General features: G+C 42.9%; 1 protein-coding gene across 2 annotated transcripts in view; it reads left to right on the forward strand.

Moving 5' to 3' along the window:
* Positions 1 to 778: 778 nt before the first annotated feature.
* LOC118423235 (neuroendocrine protein 7B2-like) overlaps positions 779 to 17,981 on the forward strand; it is a 35,684-nt gene continuing 18,481 nt past the window's right edge. Inside the window, exons 1-4 of one of the 2 annotated variants that reach the window (XM_035831319.1) lie at positions 779 to 843; positions 2,242 to 2,479; positions 4,556 to 4,696; positions 10,311 to 10,483. In XM_035831319.1, coding sequence (XP_035687212.1) covers positions 2,269 to 2,479; positions 4,556 to 4,696; positions 10,311 to 10,483 — 525 coding nt within the window. In that variant the 5' untranslated portion in view covers positions 779 to 843; positions 2,242 to 2,268. Of the gene's footprint in view, positions 922 to 2,239; positions 2,480 to 4,555; positions 4,697 to 10,310; positions 10,484 to 17,981 lie in introns of both variants that reach the window. The other variant, XM_035831310.1, reaches the window with a different exon arrangement.

The following is a 17,981-nucleotide window of genomic DNA, read 5'->3' on the forward strand; positions in this document are numbered from 1 at the left end:
AATTGTGTGACCTCTGACCTCTAACCCTTAACGACTTGGCACACATATGAACATGACTAAAGAAACAATTTCAGTGTGACTTACAATCTGTTGTGATGTGCAAATATCTTATTGTGTGTATGTGTTGTTGTACTTGCACCCAGGGCCTCCCGGAAAAGCAGTGCTAGTAAACACCAACCCTGGTAAACAAATACAGAAATAAATGAATAAGAAAGGCCGTTCAGTGCGTTCAAAAACGTCCAAATATCTCAAAGGTCTTTCATTGGAGCCTCTGTGATCTCCAGATATTACAGGTCATGGGGGTCAACGGAAGAGCCCACTGATTTACGAGGAGAGGCTACTTTAGGTCTGTTTTCCTTTTTATTTACGCTTTCGCAGTTATTTAATTTCCATGTACTGGCGATAAATGCAAAGACCACTTCTATGGAATACTTCACAACAGCTTACGGTCGTTAACGCATTTGAAACGTATACGCGCAATTCATAATTGACGATTGAGCTTTTAATGATTCTATTCGCATTCACTTAACCCTTAACATGACAACAGTGGTGTCCATAATATTATGTCTGTTGCGTTTGTCATTTTCATTTGTTTCCTTGTCTATTGGTGTCGTGATCGGCGGTACCACCACTTGTTTGCTGTTTCTGCTTCTTAATTCTGCTGAAAATTTACACGAATCTACCATTTCCGCCCTGAACCCAATCTTCCTACTACACACATACCTCCCACCAGCTATTATTCATATAATCGCGCATCGCAAATATGAATAATTAATGACCCATTTCGCAGGACGCCATCTTTGTGCGTCACACACAGCAGCCTCCAGCACATCAATAGAGAAGGTAAAACATCGTTTCGTCATTGTTTTTTTCTCAGTCCGATCATTGACGGGAAAACAAGGTGAGGCCAGACCGAGACAGGTACGTTAAAGGTTCGGTCACCATCTCCCCCGGCCCCCTCCCCGCTGTTACTGTGATGAACGGCCCGTAGATAAAGAGGGCTGTGTACGTCAGAACTGGTCGTTTCCTGGGCCGAAAATTGGGTCGTATAACAACAGACGGTAACACGAATACGTCAGAGTCAGAAATGGCTGCTCAGATCTGGGCTTAGATGTGTTGTTCATTTCCGAACTTAAACATTTGCACAGAAAGGGATGAAAGACTGCGGTGATTTTAACGTGTTTTTTTCCCGTGCGATTTTTAAATTCTAATACATTAAATAAATGATTGGGATCTACCTGTGTGTGTGTGGGGGGGGGGGGGGTATTAGTGCAATATTAATGCAATATTAGTGTGCATTATTTTTTATCTATCCAAAATTCTGAATCAGCTACAAGCTGATATGGCCATATCTAACAACATTGCCTGCTTGGTTGTTTGTTTGTTTGGTTTGTTGCTTGCTTGCTTGCTTAAGATATTTCTGTAAGAAAAAAGGCATGTTATGATGAGAACTTGAAAAAAGCATGTAGGTGCAGTGATGTAAACAACATACAGAGCCTACCATGTATTTCATTTTAAACTTGGTCTTGTCTAACATTTTGAATAAAAATCGGCACATTTCCTTTCATTCTTTGAGGGAATGAGGTGGCCATTCAACGTTGTATTTCTAGGGTGGCTTCACGTATGATAGATTAATACATAACGCGCATGTCATATCCAGATGGCCGTAAAAGTGCTTGCGCATACCGCTGTCACTATTTGTGATCAAACGATAAACTGGTTCAGTGCTGTTTTGTTACGAAGCACAAAAAAAACCTGTCTAGGCCCCCTGGTTTCCGATTCAAAATGGCGGATTCGGCACAAGACATAATACTGAGCTAACACGCCTATTGACTGAGCTACATACACAGGGTAGGGTGTTGTCTAATGTAGTCCAGAAGGGAAATAAAAGCCTTACTCCTTATGAAAAAAAAACCTACAAAACGCCCACGGGTCTTACTGCACGTCAGCTGGACCCACGCAGTGACGTCACGGGGCAAACAAAATGGCCGACTAGCCGTGGTACTGAATAGCAATCACGCGCTCTGATGTAACCTGCACCTGAGCCCGGTGTTTGTTTTCACTTCCAGAAGGGATATCACAACGCAAATTTGCAGGAGCTTATTTTGTGTCCACATTTCTGTCCACATTTTCCCGTAACCTTAGCGTGCAATATTTGTCCTTGGAGGGCCATCGAGGGCATTTCTCAGAACTAGATCAGTAACGTCACAACATCTTGTCCTGTATATATAATATATAGGGATACATAGATCAGACGACGTGACCAACATGGCGGCCGTGAGACTTCTCCTGTCGCTGCTACCGTTGGTGCTGGCGGTGCGAAGCTACGACGAGCGGACCGAGAATGAAGTGTTGTCGGAGCTGCGCGAACTGTTGGACCGCATGGATGACTACAAGGCCGTGCGGGGCCTGCAGCAGCCGCGGGTGGAGTATCCCGCAGAGGAGGAGCTGGACATAGAGGGGCCACAGAGCATCACAGGTACGGATTTACACCTGCTTTTGTTTCATTTCTATAATGGCGATAGCTTCAGCAGATGTTAAACACAAAGCGGCGGCTGTCGTGATTGCTAACATGGCATCACTACATCGTCTGTCTGGGGCTAACCCCCCCCCCCCCCGGCAAATTGATTACATTTTCTTATCATATGCACTTTACATTTTTCATTCCTATCATGGCGATAGCACAAACAGATGATGACCTACGAACCCTGAGCTTTTGCTTTTGGCCATGTATATATATTGATAGATTTATTAGAACTCGATGTAATCTGTATCTCTGTTATGTTTTATCTGACTCTTACCTCCCTCATGACCTCGTGAATAAATAAATGTTCAAACAAATCAAACAAATGTTAAGCACACAGCAGCGACCGTCATGATGGCTTACATGGCGTTACTGCATAGTTGAGAGTAAACAAACCGCTTTCCGTTTAAACCAATTTTAGCGCGATATTTGCACGGGAATCTGTACAAGCCTTTTGTAGTTATGGGCTCAGCTTTTATGCTTACACGACGATGAAGGCAGTATGGGGGTTATTGACACAGATTAAGTGCAAAATCGGACCCACCTTATTTCGTAGACACAATTGTGTCATCTACAAACAAAAATAACTTTTAGAAATGATCGCAAGGAGGCTTCCAAGGGGGCTAAAATGTACCAAATCATTTCACCTTTATTTCGCCAAATTACCTGCGTACCAACGGAATATGTTGACGTCCCAGTTTCTGTGTATATTTTAATACGTCATGGGTAGGTATCAAGTAGCCTGATGAAATCTCGCTTATAGTAGCCCGCCCAACATCCGCCGGCGGGAAGGGGCCAGTTACAGCCCTGGACAGCAGAGTTTGTGTTACACAGACTAGGCATCATGTAGCCGGATGTGATGAAGGACGTCATGTGACCGGATATGGAGGAGTTGTATACGTAGATGCACAGATTACCACAATGATTGTTTTTTTTCCCACTTGTCTGCTGTGTGACAATCATAACCTTACGCCTTACAGCACAAATGACATCCGCCCGCATCAATTTTCGGCCGTTCCCTAAAATAAATAAAAAAAGTTTTCAATCATGCTGTGAATCGTACAAAGCAGCTGCAAAATGAGCAAATATGTGACGTAGACTGTAAAAAATGTCGGAAATGGATGCGAATCTCGCATCCTCCTACGCAGGGACATCCAACAGCCAAACTGCCTGTCTGGATGTGCCCTGCTCATTTAACTGTCACTCTTAGTTCCTGTGGACCCCCCCCCCCCAAAACCAGCTGTCAGCCAATCAGAGAATAGGCTTTCTGTTTTCATTTTGTTTTGATAGCGGCGCCAATACACGTTGTTTCAACTTGGGTGGGCCGCTATCTGTATTTTGCTTATGTATGTTTGTTAAAAAATACTGAACAACAGATTCTTCGTTTTTCCTTCACATCTTCGTAGTATATATGTTCTCCTGCATACATGTAACTTTTTTATCTACGGCAAATATTTGCTACTTTTGCAACTGCTGATTTAAAGCATGGTTGACAACTTCTTTTTTTTTTTTGGAAACGGACAAAAATTCATGCGCTCGTCGATGCCATCCATATAATTAAATCAACATGGCTTAATACGTTTATGAAGGTTAGACATCCAAGTCCTAACAATATGACAAATACAATTCAATCTCTACAACTGGATAAAAAAGGAGAGTGACGCTGAAGAAGAGTGATGGATGTCACTCGAAACGTTTGAAATGAAATCTCCTTTTGTCATCCAGTTGTAGAGATTGAATTGTATTTGAATACAACATGGCTTAAGCTAAATGGCAACTGCCCAGTAATACCTTCAACATTTAAGTAGCTATCTGCACAGTTTGTAACTTCTGCTTAGGTTTGTCTAACGTAATTTTAATCAATTATTGTACTATGTGAAGCAGAGTGCAAAGGAGTGGGTTTTTTGTAATATGTGGTTATGTGTTTCCAGGTTTTGTAATAAGAACGAAATTCGGGTGTATTACCCGCGAGATCCTTACTGAATAAAACATTGATTTGATTGATGAAAACAAATCCACCCCATATTGCAGGAGGCGCGTCAGAAGGTGTGCAGCACCTGGGCCCGGCCGGGAACATCCCCAACCTGTGGGCGGCCATGGTGGAGTCGGACAACAACCGCAAGCCGGACGCCTACCCCAACCCGCCTAACCCCTGTCCAAAGGGATACACGGGTAAGGATTGCGACATTTTTTCATCATCATCATGATGTAGCTTGCGTAGTCCAGTGGTTAGCGACCCTGCCTCTGGAACTAGAAGCCTTGTGTTCGATTCCGGCTGTGTCGCTCACCCGACATGCACGCTACCGGAAAGAGTTGCACTCCTAATCACATTATCCACGATCTTCGGGCGTATCGATGGAAGATAGGCCATATTTAAGATCGATAGAAGGTTGCGCGTATTTTTCACCTGAAAACCGTCCCTGTCGCATATGAGCCATGCTTTGTACCTTGTACAATTGTTGTGCAATTAAGTTACATAAGCGAGGCTCTGGCGATTGCCGCAGAATCGTCGTCCGATCGATTGTCGCCAAATGTGAAAGGGGTATAAGGATGGGACGTTAAGCCGTGGTCCATTGTTCACTGTGTTTGTCGAAAAGAGCTAGTGAGTTGAATTTCTCCGGTACAATGAACCTGTAAATACTGTATATAGCGTCTTTCTTCTCTGTCACGACTAGTGGGAGAATAACTCTTCAATAAGCTAAACTGGATCGAGATCACTTTCCTTTTTTGTCATCGTCATCATCATTTGTCGATCAAAGTCAAGATCAAAGTAAGCTAGTGCAGAGTTTATGCCACATTGATAAATTACAAACATTCGGCACAGAACTACAATTGCTAAACTAAGAATCAGTTGCCACAGACTGCGAATGGAATCAGGAAGGCACACCCGCACTCCTCTAGAACAAGGAGTCTGCCAATTTTGTACCTCAAACATGGTAGAAGATGAAGTGCACTTAACTATTGATTGCGATATGTATGTCAATGATAGAAATACTCTATTTAGTTATATAGAAAGCAGATTCACTCATTTTAGACACATGAGTAGCACTGACAAGTTTATACTTCTCATGCGTTTTGACAAACCGACAATAGCTAAACCCATACAGTCCTACATTTTCACCATTACGAAGAAGCGAGAAGAAGCCGAACTTCTGTGTTAGACTAGATTTGTGATACTTTTTAGTATGTATATATCTTGACTTGTTGTGACCTGTACTTAGCTCGGTTGGGCAAAACTGTACAATAAAGATCTTCATTCATTCATTCATTAATCTGTCCTCCATCACCTTCCATGTACAGATAATCCGAATGTATTTCTATCCTAGTAGATCCGTAGTTAAAGTGTCAGTCAGGCAATTCCCTGTAGCCTCCTGGCTTCTACTGACGATTGTGCACTTACTGGGTGATTATAAGATGTTGAAACACCCTGAGAGTCCTCCATAGATTCCATAAACGTCTTGCTTTTGCCAAGAAGCTTACGTTTTCAGTAGCACGGCTTTGCGGCTGTGTATGTAGTTTCGCGAATGAACGAAATAGTCAGACAAGGTACGGGTTTGCTATCATATTAGGGTTTTTACTTTTTCATGGATAGCAAGATATCTGACACTGAAGTCTTTTCCTTTGACACTGCCGGGTAACCAATAATTTTGGTTAAAATGGCCTCGACTTTTACGTTTGGGCGTGTTTGTACACCAGTATTGGTATCATTAACTTACGTGGTTGTTCATTTACATTTTGTATCTAGAGCCAAGAATAATGCATGTATTGCGTTCTTGATATGTGTGGTGCATAAAAAAACAAATCAAAAAGGAAGATAGAAATGATTCGCTGCACAGTGACAGATGTAGGTGACGGCGTTGTACCGTCAGGTCTGCTGTTCACAGCTTGCACCGCATTCTCAATCCTCACTGCCGTAATAATAATAATCACCAGGTGTATTTTGCCAGCCAGTAGGTACCTAATGAGTAATGAGGCTGTTTAACGTGGTCGAGGGACCTCCTCGAGCACGGGACCCCGTTTTACGTCCCTCCCGGAAGACGATTTCGTGGAAAGCTTTGGAGGCTACAGCAACCCGGTCTTCCTTGGTTGGTCTCCCATCCAAAAACTGTCTGGACCGCGCGTTGCTTAACTTCCGAGATCGAGGGATCGGGTGTACCAACGCGCCACGCGGCCGCAGTTAAAGGATACATTCGGTTTGCATTCAGTAAAACTTAGATATCCAATAAGTGCAAACATCAATAACAAAACACATCACACGTGAGAATTCAATAATCCTGTATATGGAGGACTCAAACTAACGCCGAACCATTATTCCTCAAAAACCAAGGCACCTACATGTGTATCTTTGTTATGGAACAGGTATCGAGATATTGCAGGCATCGCCCACTCAGCCTCGCAGGCGTGTCAGGGGAGTCGGTGGATGAGTGGTTAAAAACTGAGTGGGCGTTCAAACGGCATTACAGCCCGCTCCAATACTCAGAATCCATTAGGTGTAGTCGATGCTTTTACAACAGTCATCGACCCAGGCTCGAGACGTTCAAAATGAGTTTATTTCTAAAACTACCGCAGAGTGGAGCTCGTTGGTAACAAGTGCTGTATGGGCATCCTCATCAAATAAATCTCAACAACGTTTGCTAAATTTAGATGTGCAAAGATAAGATGTGACAGGTCATTCGGTGAAATGTAACCAGCTGCTACCTTGTCGCGTGTCTGCCAAGCTGGTGTGTTACACCTAAAGGCGGTTATACCGGCTATATAGATACAGATACAGAAGCTGGTGTGTTTCGTTGAAGGGTGTATATTCCGCCTATACAGATACAGATACAGATACAGATACAGATACAGATACAGATACAGATACAGATACAGAAGCTGGTATGTTAGGCTGAAGGGTGGTTATGTCGGCTATACAGATACATGTGCACATACAGAAGCTGGAGTGTAAGGCTAAAAGGTAGAGATATTGGCTATACAGATACAGATGCAGACACACATACAGAAGCTAGTGTGCTGAAGGTATACCGTTTAATCTGTCCACATCAAGATACATACCGCGTTGTTTATTGTTTTACTAACTCATTTAGCTGACACAGTTACATGCGACAGTTACTCTCACAGGAGTAACAAAATTACACAGGACAAAAACATGGACACTGGGAATAACATACACAAGATATAAGCGTTGTGCACGTCATTGGTCCTCTTGAAGTCGCGAATGGTTCATGGCATATGTTTGTACTTGATGTGGGGTGACCGTTGAGTTTTATCTCGCCAGGAAACTGCTCCTGCATAAAAGGTAGCCTCCGGCAACTTACGCATCCATGTTTCGCGCGGAAGCACCGTTCGTAAATTCCCCCTGCCGGATAGCGTACCAAGATGGGATATTTGAAACTAGAAGATCTAATAGCATCTGCTGCAGCCCCGCTGGGCATTTTTGTCCAACGATGACGCGCTGTTTTCTGGTAGATATCGGGGTTTCTTAGCCTGGGTAGCCTCCGGAAAGTAGTTCAGCGGCGTTCATTATATACTATATACAGTGACTTCTAGCTCTGACATTCATTATACACTATATATATATTGCTTCTCTGCCGCTGTTCCGTCTGTGATCCCGGACCACGTTAACGTCTGGAATAGCAGAAGCGAGCATATAGGAGCGAACTACTATCCGGTTGGTGCCCAGGCTAGGGGTTTCTGGGTCCTGGCGAGATCCGATACCACAGGCCCGCGCTAGGACAGCATCAGCCCGCTTTAGATTGGCCAAATAAAACTCTCGATACTGGTTCGTTTCACTGATTGAAGACTGTGTTTTTGAAAGTTTTGTTGGGTTTGCTGGTCTTTGAAATCATGTATGTTCGCCAACCCGTAGTATATATCTTATTATTTATTTCACCAAAGCAAACTTACATGAGCAGGAAGTACCTTCCAGGCTTCCAGAACTGATTACACTTGTTACAGTCGGCATTACAAACAATTGAACATACAAATGCATCATAGGATAAACCATAATAACTTTAACATACTTATGGATTATGATGAATTCATACAGTCATTAGTCGTGCAAATTGAAATATTGGCCAAACAGCGGTCTCTATGTGTTGGAAAGAGGGCCTGTAAAGTGTGATCATGTATAGTGACAGTGGTGACAGGAAGGAGCTGCACATAAGTCATAAGTCTATGATGTTTGAAGCCTACACAATACTTTCTGCATTTGTAGCATTTGTTATGTACCTTTGTAATGTACTCTGTTGATGGCGACACGAAATAAGCTGTAAGCTTGAGCATGTCGTCATCTTGTCCTGTATCTTAATCTTGTTGCAATAAAATAGATACGAGTGCGCACCACCTCACGTGTTATGCTAGATACCACCATAGCTCGATCACAGAGCGGCAGAGAGAGACAGAGAGAAGACAATCCTCACTCTTATTCTGGACACGCGTCTGTAGTAGGAACTCTATCTCGGACCTTGAGGGGTGGATTAGATCTGAAAGCCGGTTAGAACTTTGAGTAAATTAACACCGAGGCAGATTGCTCAGGAAGGGAGAATTAGTACCCAAAACGCCGCCACCCTTGATGTGGGGTCGGATTTATCTGGCATCGAATCGCTGGAGGAGGGATTGTTGATGGAGGAAATCTGATGAAGACATCTCGTGTTTGCGGATCTCTTCCGGCTGTTTCAGACACAGGAGATGTTTTTCTCTCCCCTTGGTGCTCCTTATGACGTCAATGCCGGATGTAGGCTTGTGAAGGAGGCGGCTAGCATCGCTACGGGTCAGTTGACAGGAGAGTCTGGTAATCTCTGTACAAGCAGAACAGGATTTTATCAGAACGCGAGGTGACTACAGAGGCACAGGAGTGGAACTTTAGACCTGTTCTTATTTACAGAGTCATTTAAAGTACATCAATATAAATCATGCTGCTCAAACTTTCCTATTTCCTGATAATAAATCGTGCATAAGGTTTTGCACATAGCGACCCACCGCGAAGTGCAGCAGCAGCGGTATCTTTGTACGGGAGCTGCAGTACCACACGCACTGTTTTATCATAGGTGGCGCTGTATATCTGTGACTGTTTTGGTTCTGGTTATGAATTCCCAGTGGGCACATTATACATGAAGTTATTGTAATGATGTATAATCTATTGGCGATAATGTAAAAATCGTCAAGTTCGGGGTGTCATAATCTAATCCGTGAATATTCCAGGTACTAGGTCATAACACATTAGCCCACACAGTAGCCAGCTATATCTATGTCCAAAAAGTCCGCTTTGTACAAAGTTGTTTTTAGTTATCCAAGAAAATGGCCTCTGTAAGTTTAGAATATGCTAAAACACTGCGGGGTCAAATTTCTCTAAACGGGACGGGGGGCGGTTTTACGGAAAGGAAAAAATAAAACTGTATGTAAAAAAACATACACAAAGTATACGTATAAATACTTTCTTGTTGTATTTTATATCATATTTTTATGATATGATATGATATGATATGATATAATTTCATGATATCTCATCATGTAATATCATAGTATTATCATCATCATATTTTTCGTTCCAGTAAGCTGACCTCCGGACTCGGATCTGAACTAGTCGACCCTGGTACTATATTATTATGTTTCTGCCCACCTTTGAATGCGGATCCAAACAGGTCGACCCTGGTACTATACCAGTACTATGTTTCTGCTCAGCTTCGAATGCGGATCGGAACTAGTCGACCCTGATACTAGAAAGTTTATTATATTTCTGCCCAGCCTTGAATGCCATTATTAATAGTGTTCTCACCCCACCCTGCAGCTGAGGACGGCTGTATCGAGGACATGCCTGACACGGCTGACTTCAGCCGGCTGTACCAGGCCCAGGAGGAGGCAACGCGCGGGGGGCAGGCGGGAGGTGCGCCGTACAGCAGCCCGGGGCTGGCCGGTGGGTCTCCGTACGGCAACGACCTGAACGAGCTGGAGTACTACCTGGTAAGGACCATGATACACGCGCCTGGTGTAGGCTAACGTCACATTTCCAAACCGGGGCCCGGCCGGGATGTTTTAAGAAACGAGAAATCAAGTTGTATACCAAGAAAAATACACAAATTATGTCCTTGAATCTCATTTTGACATTTTGTGTATTTTGATGTCTTTTATATCATTTTTTTTCGCTCCCGAAAGCTGCCCGTCCGGGCCCCTTTTTTTAAAACCAAACTACACAAGACGTTAAGAGAATAGCCGTGGGCATTATTTGTGTATATTCTTACATGTACATTTCTATTTATTGTTCTCACAAACAGACCCGGTGTGGAAATGTGACGTTAACCTTAAGCTTAGGTCCCAATTCTCAACCCGGGGCCCGGCCGGGCAGCTTTCAGAAACGGAAGATATGATATAAAAGGCAATAAAACACACAGTACGTAAAAAAAATAGCAATGGGCATAATTTGGTAAACACTTTTATTTTTCGTTTCCGCAAACATCCCGGCCCTGCCCACGACTATTCTCTTAACGTCTTGTGTAGTTTGGTGTTTTGATATCTTACTTTTCGTTCCCGAAAGCTGCCCGGCCGGGCCCCGGCTTGGAAATGCGACGTAGGCCCTAATGGGTGGCATACAGTTTCATGTAGTATATAAATATATAAGTATATAGATAACGTATGATTTCTCATGTGTTCCATTGAAGATGCCTGTGTCTTTTCCCATACATGTACAGTAGAACCTGCCAAAGAACACCACTCAGGGGACCGACAAAATCTGGTCAAACATGTGAACAATCAAGCCACATGACCTTTTCACACTATTGATGCAAATGAAGCCTGTGTTCCTTCTCACACACCCACATTAACCCACACGAATCGCAATGTTCGCATACCGTGCCCGTGCAACAGCCCCACCATGCGATATCTTTGATAGTTGCAACCTAGGCGAGAAACTTAGCATAGCCTGACAAAATTATGCTTATATCAAACCTTCAACCGGTCAGATCCATAAAAGAGGGAGGCAGGGGGCCAGTAGTCAATCACTGACAGTGGAAGTTTTTCCTTAAACAAGCTACGTGTAATTTCGCCAGTGAACTGATGGTGCTATGGTGCTTTATTTCAACACCTGGCTCTTCTGTTTCTAATACCAAATCTCCATGTCATCTTGGCAGCTCCTCGGTGTTGGTAATGGTAGACATCATTCGGAAATAAGCTAAGTTAAACTGTGATTGTGTAAACAGTGTGTTGGACAGTGGAAAATCATTATCACAGTTCAACTCTGCTTCAGGATAAATCGTTCTGTGACGAGATGAACTGGGGACAACTCGTTCTTTTGACCAGTAGTAACTGTTGTGATTACCATAATGTGCGACATCTGACGTACAGGTCGGTACGTTCGGCTCGTTGTGCGTGGACGTTAATGGGGTGCGCGAAGAACTTCAAATCTAGAGAGGAGACGACAAACTAAAAATTCTATAAAAAGCCTGCCTGCCTACTGCCTAAGTGCCTAGGCCAGGGACTGGCCCCTTGCTCCTCTCCGTTAGAAGTCTCCAGGTTGCACGGACCTTTGCACTTGTCTCCGAAAACTTGATAAGTTTTTATCAAACTATAAAAATTACCATCCATAAACCCATACGTTTACATGAAAGGCCCTTACTCGTAACACTTGGAGGTATATTTTTAGCGCTGACTGACTTCATTTGACATATTAGCCTTCGCATAGAGCAATTAACGCAGCCGGATTTGAAAATCACTTGCCGCCGTCTGCTTGCGTCACCGCTCGGAACGATAGTCTTATTTCTGAACGTCCGTGCGTCAGACGCGCAAATAGGGCGTTCAGATGTCACTCGGAGTGACGTCACCGACTGTGTTAATCTTCTAATTGTCCCGGATGTAAGCCTTCCCGTGTCGGTCTCATGCTGGAAAACTATTTTGTCTGGGACAAAATGTGTGAAGTGACAAATGTCGTTACACAAAGGATAACGATATACCACACTTGGCGATTACTGCTATACACTATGCGTATGAACAGTATGTTATGTAGAAGACTCATTACTATACACTGTAAATTTTTGTCCTAGAAACGAAACACAAAGCAAATGGCCAGATACATAGTGAGCGAATCTACAACTAATATGGAAATTTGTATGGTAGGTTTGTTCTCTTGTACCGTTGGGTGTTCATTACTAGTAGACACAACAGATACAGGGCGTGTATAACGAGTAGATGAAGTCTGTAGCTAGTACATGATCTCCGGAAAGTTGATATGAGCAGGAGAATGGCGGCGTGTTTTTTTGCTGTTGTTTTATGTTGTTGTGTTTTTTTTGCGGCGCCCATTTTTCTGGCGAGACACTAGTACGTGAAAAGGGGGGGGGGGGTCAATGCACCGCAAAGAAGGACAATTGTCTGTTTCCGGACAGATTGTCTTGTATTATAAAGAGAAAAATATGACACCCCGACGTTTTCTGATAGCAGTTGTCTCTGGCTAAATTCGAACGGCGGGCGAAGGTTGGCTAGAACCTCCAACTCCAACATCTTTTGGGCTCCCTTTGAATTTTAAACTGTAGGGACTACCCTGAAAGATTAATAAATATATAAATAAAACATCCGACTATCAAGGTGACATTGAAGGTTAAGAAGGTACAAGTCATCAAAACATGGCGGAGATAAAAATGGCACGCCAGTCATCACTTAAACACTCCGGCAACACGTTCTGGGCGATACGTCACCAGTTTACGTCACGATGTTTGATTGACCAATCACCGCGCGTTGCTTGTGACATTTTCTCTGATCGTCATTATCATCATCGCAGCCTTCCTCCCCGCCATAACTTCCTATTTATATAGTACGTTTCATCACCTCAAGGCTGAGATGTCTTCCGAATTCTTTTTATCAATGAACTTTCATACAAACAGCAGTATCTTAAAGTTAACTGAGACAAATATTGTACATACCAAACGCTTTGCAACCAACTAGTAACCCAAAGTATTGTAAATAACTGTGAATTGTTTGTTTTGATATTGTTATTTCATTTCTTCTTGTCAGTTGTTATCTTTTTTTAGAGGTGATGTCAATATTAGCGTACTGCTACCGCTCTGTCCTGTATTGTACTTTGTTGATGAATAAATAAATAAAAATTAAAAATAAAAGAAATGAACTTCCCTGCAACTTCACTGGGTAACACGTGAGAAATGCATGTCCTCAGTCTAACTTCAACTAGAAAGAAAGAAAAATGGATGCATTCACAAAAATGTCATTACGAAACAATACTTTTAAGATAAAGTCTGTTTCTGGTCTTGGAAATTTTTAAATGTTTTTTTTTTTTTTTTGCATTTTGTTCTTCGATCGGCTTTGAGTGAAAAACTCGTAACGTCAGCTGTTTCCAACTTGCCTTTCTTATCAAAGTTTCAGAGATTGACGAAACATTTACATAATATATGTGTAGTCATATACACCTTTAACAGGGCTCGAAATACCACCTGCATATGCAGATTAGTGCTGGTAAAATTGGAGCTGTGCAGGTATTTCTAGGGTCTACCTGCACTGGTCCATGTACTGGGTTTTAACTTTTATACATAAATGTCCTATGATGTAGGTGTGTATGGATTGTAGCTGCATTGATAAAATATGAAAGAAAAAAATCCTGAACAATTTTAGTATGATTCATAATTCTTTAGTTCAGAGTGGTGCAGGCAAAATTTGTCTGGTGCAGGTAATTTTCAATGTTACCTGCACTAGTGCACGTATCGCAGAAAAAAGTATTTCCAGCCCTACCTTTAAGTAACTTAAACACACCCGTATAATTCTGAGACAGACCCAAAACTAAACCTTCATTTTTTATCTAGCACCTTTCACCAGTTATGGAAACGGTAACATCTTTGGAGGTACGGGGTTATGTCGGCAGTGATCGGTGCAGCATATGCAGTACCATATCGGTGTGATAGATGTCGCATCTTGTGATACCGTTACCGAGTAGGTAGCTGTACCCACTGTACGGTGTAACACACCAGTTCCTTGCCCTGCTTATGGATAAAAAAACAATTCCCTGTTGCCCGAGAAAGTTATTCTGTTTATTGATGAAGTCTTGAACGGAAGCCGGTGACCGCAGGCCGGGAACTTGAAGGACAGGAATTAAGCGGAACGCCCTGCGGAAATTCCTCATTAAGACAACTACAACCTTGGACAAGAACTCGAGCTTTTCTTACCCCTGTTTCCTTTAGACTACTAAACAAATTGTCCCTCCCCTTTTGCGTATTAATTCATAGTTAGGATGAGCTTGTTCTTTACCTAGCTCCCTTTTGCATATACATATAAAGACACCGGATGGTCGTCAGAAACGTCTGACCGTTTGTACAATCATTTTGTTGCCTGAGTAAATGCTTTTTTGGCGTATCTTATTACCTGGATGTCTAACCTTCATCGACGTCAGCTCTGGGGTTGAGGTGTTCTGTTGCAGATTTGGGGCGGGGGGGGGGGGGCATTTGTTTCTGTTACTTGTGAGCAAACGCTAGGAGACGGGGGAGGTCATGGGCACAGGGACTACGCAAGGCGGGGGGGGTCCTGGTGCGCTCGTCTGCCATGCAGAGATGGCTGGTGCCGCTACCGTCTGTGTGTCGCCTGTTCGGACGGGAAAGTCGTGTGCAGGTCACGAGTTTCGAGCGCTGCTGGCCTGACCTTGAGGCTCGTTCTATTTGATAGGTCACCAGTCACCCTTCCCACATGTCTTCTCATACATCTTAATGAATAGCGTCCGAATGTCTCTATTCCGATCCGTGCGGCTCAAGTACTCAGTTTAAGTGGGAAAAAGCCAAGTCAAGAGCTGGCAATTCTGTCATCTCAAGCTTATAAAAATACATTTCCATCTATTTCAAGTAATGAAGTTCAGTTTTTTTTTGGACGGAGTGGGCAAAATTTGTGTCCGTCCCCACAAGGAAATTTCTGTCCCAGGATGGATGGACCTGGAGACCACTTTCATGTTCTGCTCGACAGCTCGTGGCTCCATGACTGGTTGAATCACTGCACAGTTTACAGACGTATTTGTATCTAAAAAAGAACCATTTCCCAAATTCCGGTCCTTCTCCAGAGTTCCCATCGGTGGCCTGGAGGCATGTCGCCTCCGCATTAAGTCCCATTTCTAAGAAAAGTCTGGGAAGCCCCGTTTTGACTCCATCTTAATGCGCCCAATTTGTCTTAAGGTAAACAGCCTTAAGGAAAGGCATCCACCTTAAGAAAAGGCATCCACCTTAAGAAAAGGCATCCACCTTAAGAAAAGGCATCCACCTTAAGAAAAGGCATCCACCTTAAGGAAAGGCATCCACCTTAAGAAAAGGCATCCACCTTAAGAAAAGGCATCCACCTTAAGGAAAGGTATCCACCTTAAGGAAAGGCATCCACCTTAAGAAAAGGCATCCACCTTAAGAAAAGGCATCCACCTAAAGGAAAGGCATCCACCTAAAGGAAAGGCATCCACCTTAAGAAAAGGCATCCACCTTAAGGAAAGGCATCCACCTTAAGGAAAGGCATCCACCTTAAGAAAAGGCATCCACCTTAAGAAAAGGCATCCACCTTAAGAAAAGGCATCCACCTTAAGAAAAGGCATCCACCTTAAGGAAAGGTATCCACCTTAAGAAAAGGCATCCACCTTAAGGAAAGGTATCCACCTTAAGGAAAGGCATCCACCTTAAGGAAAGGCATCCACCTTAAGGAAAGGCATCCACCTTAAGGAAAGGCATCCACCTTAAGGAAAGGCACCCACCTTAAGGAAAGGCATCCACCTTAAGGAAAGGCACCCACCTTAAGGAAAGGCATCCACCTTAAGAAAGGCATCCACCTTAAGAAAGGCATCCACCTTAAGAAAAGGCACCCACCTTAAGGAAAGGCATCCACCTTAAGAAAAGGCATCCACCTTAAGGAAAGGCACCCACCTTCGCCGCACACACTTCCTAGACTCTACCAGTCTCCCGCCTGGCCGAATAGTAATAATATGGGACTTTGGCCCGTCCGGCGACCCTCTGACCTTATATACTGTATATATATATATATATATATATATATATTATTCGTGTATATTTTCAAGTACATATGAATTTCTATCATCGTTTCCACAAACAGCCAGGCAAAACCCCGGTTTGGAAATGTGACGTTAGCCTATTAAACCAGCAGCGTCAGATGAGCGACGCCAGCTATCCGGGATTCCAACTCCAAACCGCTTGGTCCAGAAACAGGTTCGCAAATACCCATGTCACATTATCTACGATCTTCGGGCGTATCGATGGAAGATCGGCCATGTGTAAGATCGACAAAGGGTTGTGCGTATTCTTCACCTGAAAACCGCCCTACTCACATATAAGCCATACTTTGTACGTTGTACAATTGTTGTGCAATAAAGTTATCATAATAAGCGAGGCTCGGGCGATTGTCGGATCGATTTTCGCCAAATGTGACAGGGGTATAACCAGTGGACCACGCACGCTCCGTCAGCACCGAGGCGTCCAAGGACATGGTTTTCTTATCTCAGCCTCGCGCTGGAACAACAAACACGCGAGATTTTCCGAGAAACGAGATAGGGGTCAGGAATTACAGCGATTACATGTAGCGGATTATACCAGACTTTCTCAGTTTCCAAACGATAAATGACGGTGAACGTGCAAATTGAGTGACTGCCTTTCCTTAGATTATGACGACTCTATCATAAAATTATTACCTTGTGCCTCATGTTTTGTTCTAGTTTCACAAATGTTCCACTAGTATCGATTCGACAGTGTTCTACTCTCCTCTAGAGGCTACATTCTCATCTGAGCTAAACGAATTGATAGACACAGAACGCATTCTAAGATTCTTTTACCTCCGTGAATTGGAGCTATTGTAGTGACTGTGGTGTATTTCCGACGGCCATGCCTCTCCACATGATAGCTACAGAACGCCTGTTTGGATTGTTTTGTCTTTAATAGATATCTTTATAAGAACTTGTTTAAACTTTCGTTTTCTTTTAAATCGTGTAACGTATTCCAGTTATGAATTCAATGATGACAAAAAGCCAACTTTGCTCGAGTATGGTAATTTTCTTTCTGCCCCAGACAGAATTTACAACTGCATGATATGCAAAACGAAAACCATAAGCAACAACGAACATATTTAGAAGTGATAGATAAGAGAGTTCATTTGTAACTTCATTCTCAAAGGCTAATTTAAAATACATGCCATAGCCATAACTCATAATGGTTACATATAACATACATTTATATCGTAAAAAGGGACTGCTCGAATACTAACGTTAGTGTTGGCTATATATATCTGACTGGGATGGGTTTGACTTATTTTTAACAATTTGTGAGTTATGTCATTTTAAGAGGAAGACTTCTCCTCGGTTTTTTGTTATAGTGGAGATAAAAGAACAGATATGTGTTATGATCGATGGTTTGTCTAGTCGCATTAGGAATATGAACTTTTGTACAGCACTTAGGTGTATGAAACACGGAAATAGGTTTTGCAAAAGCGGCATGCGAGA

This window comes from Branchiostoma floridae, chromosome 1 (genome assembly GCF_000003815.2).
Source record: "Branchiostoma floridae strain S238N-H82 chromosome 1, Bfl_VNyyK, whole genome shotgun sequence".
NCBI classification, from domain to species: Eukaryota; Metazoa; Chordata; class Leptocardii; order Amphioxiformes; family Branchiostomatidae; genus Branchiostoma; species Branchiostoma floridae.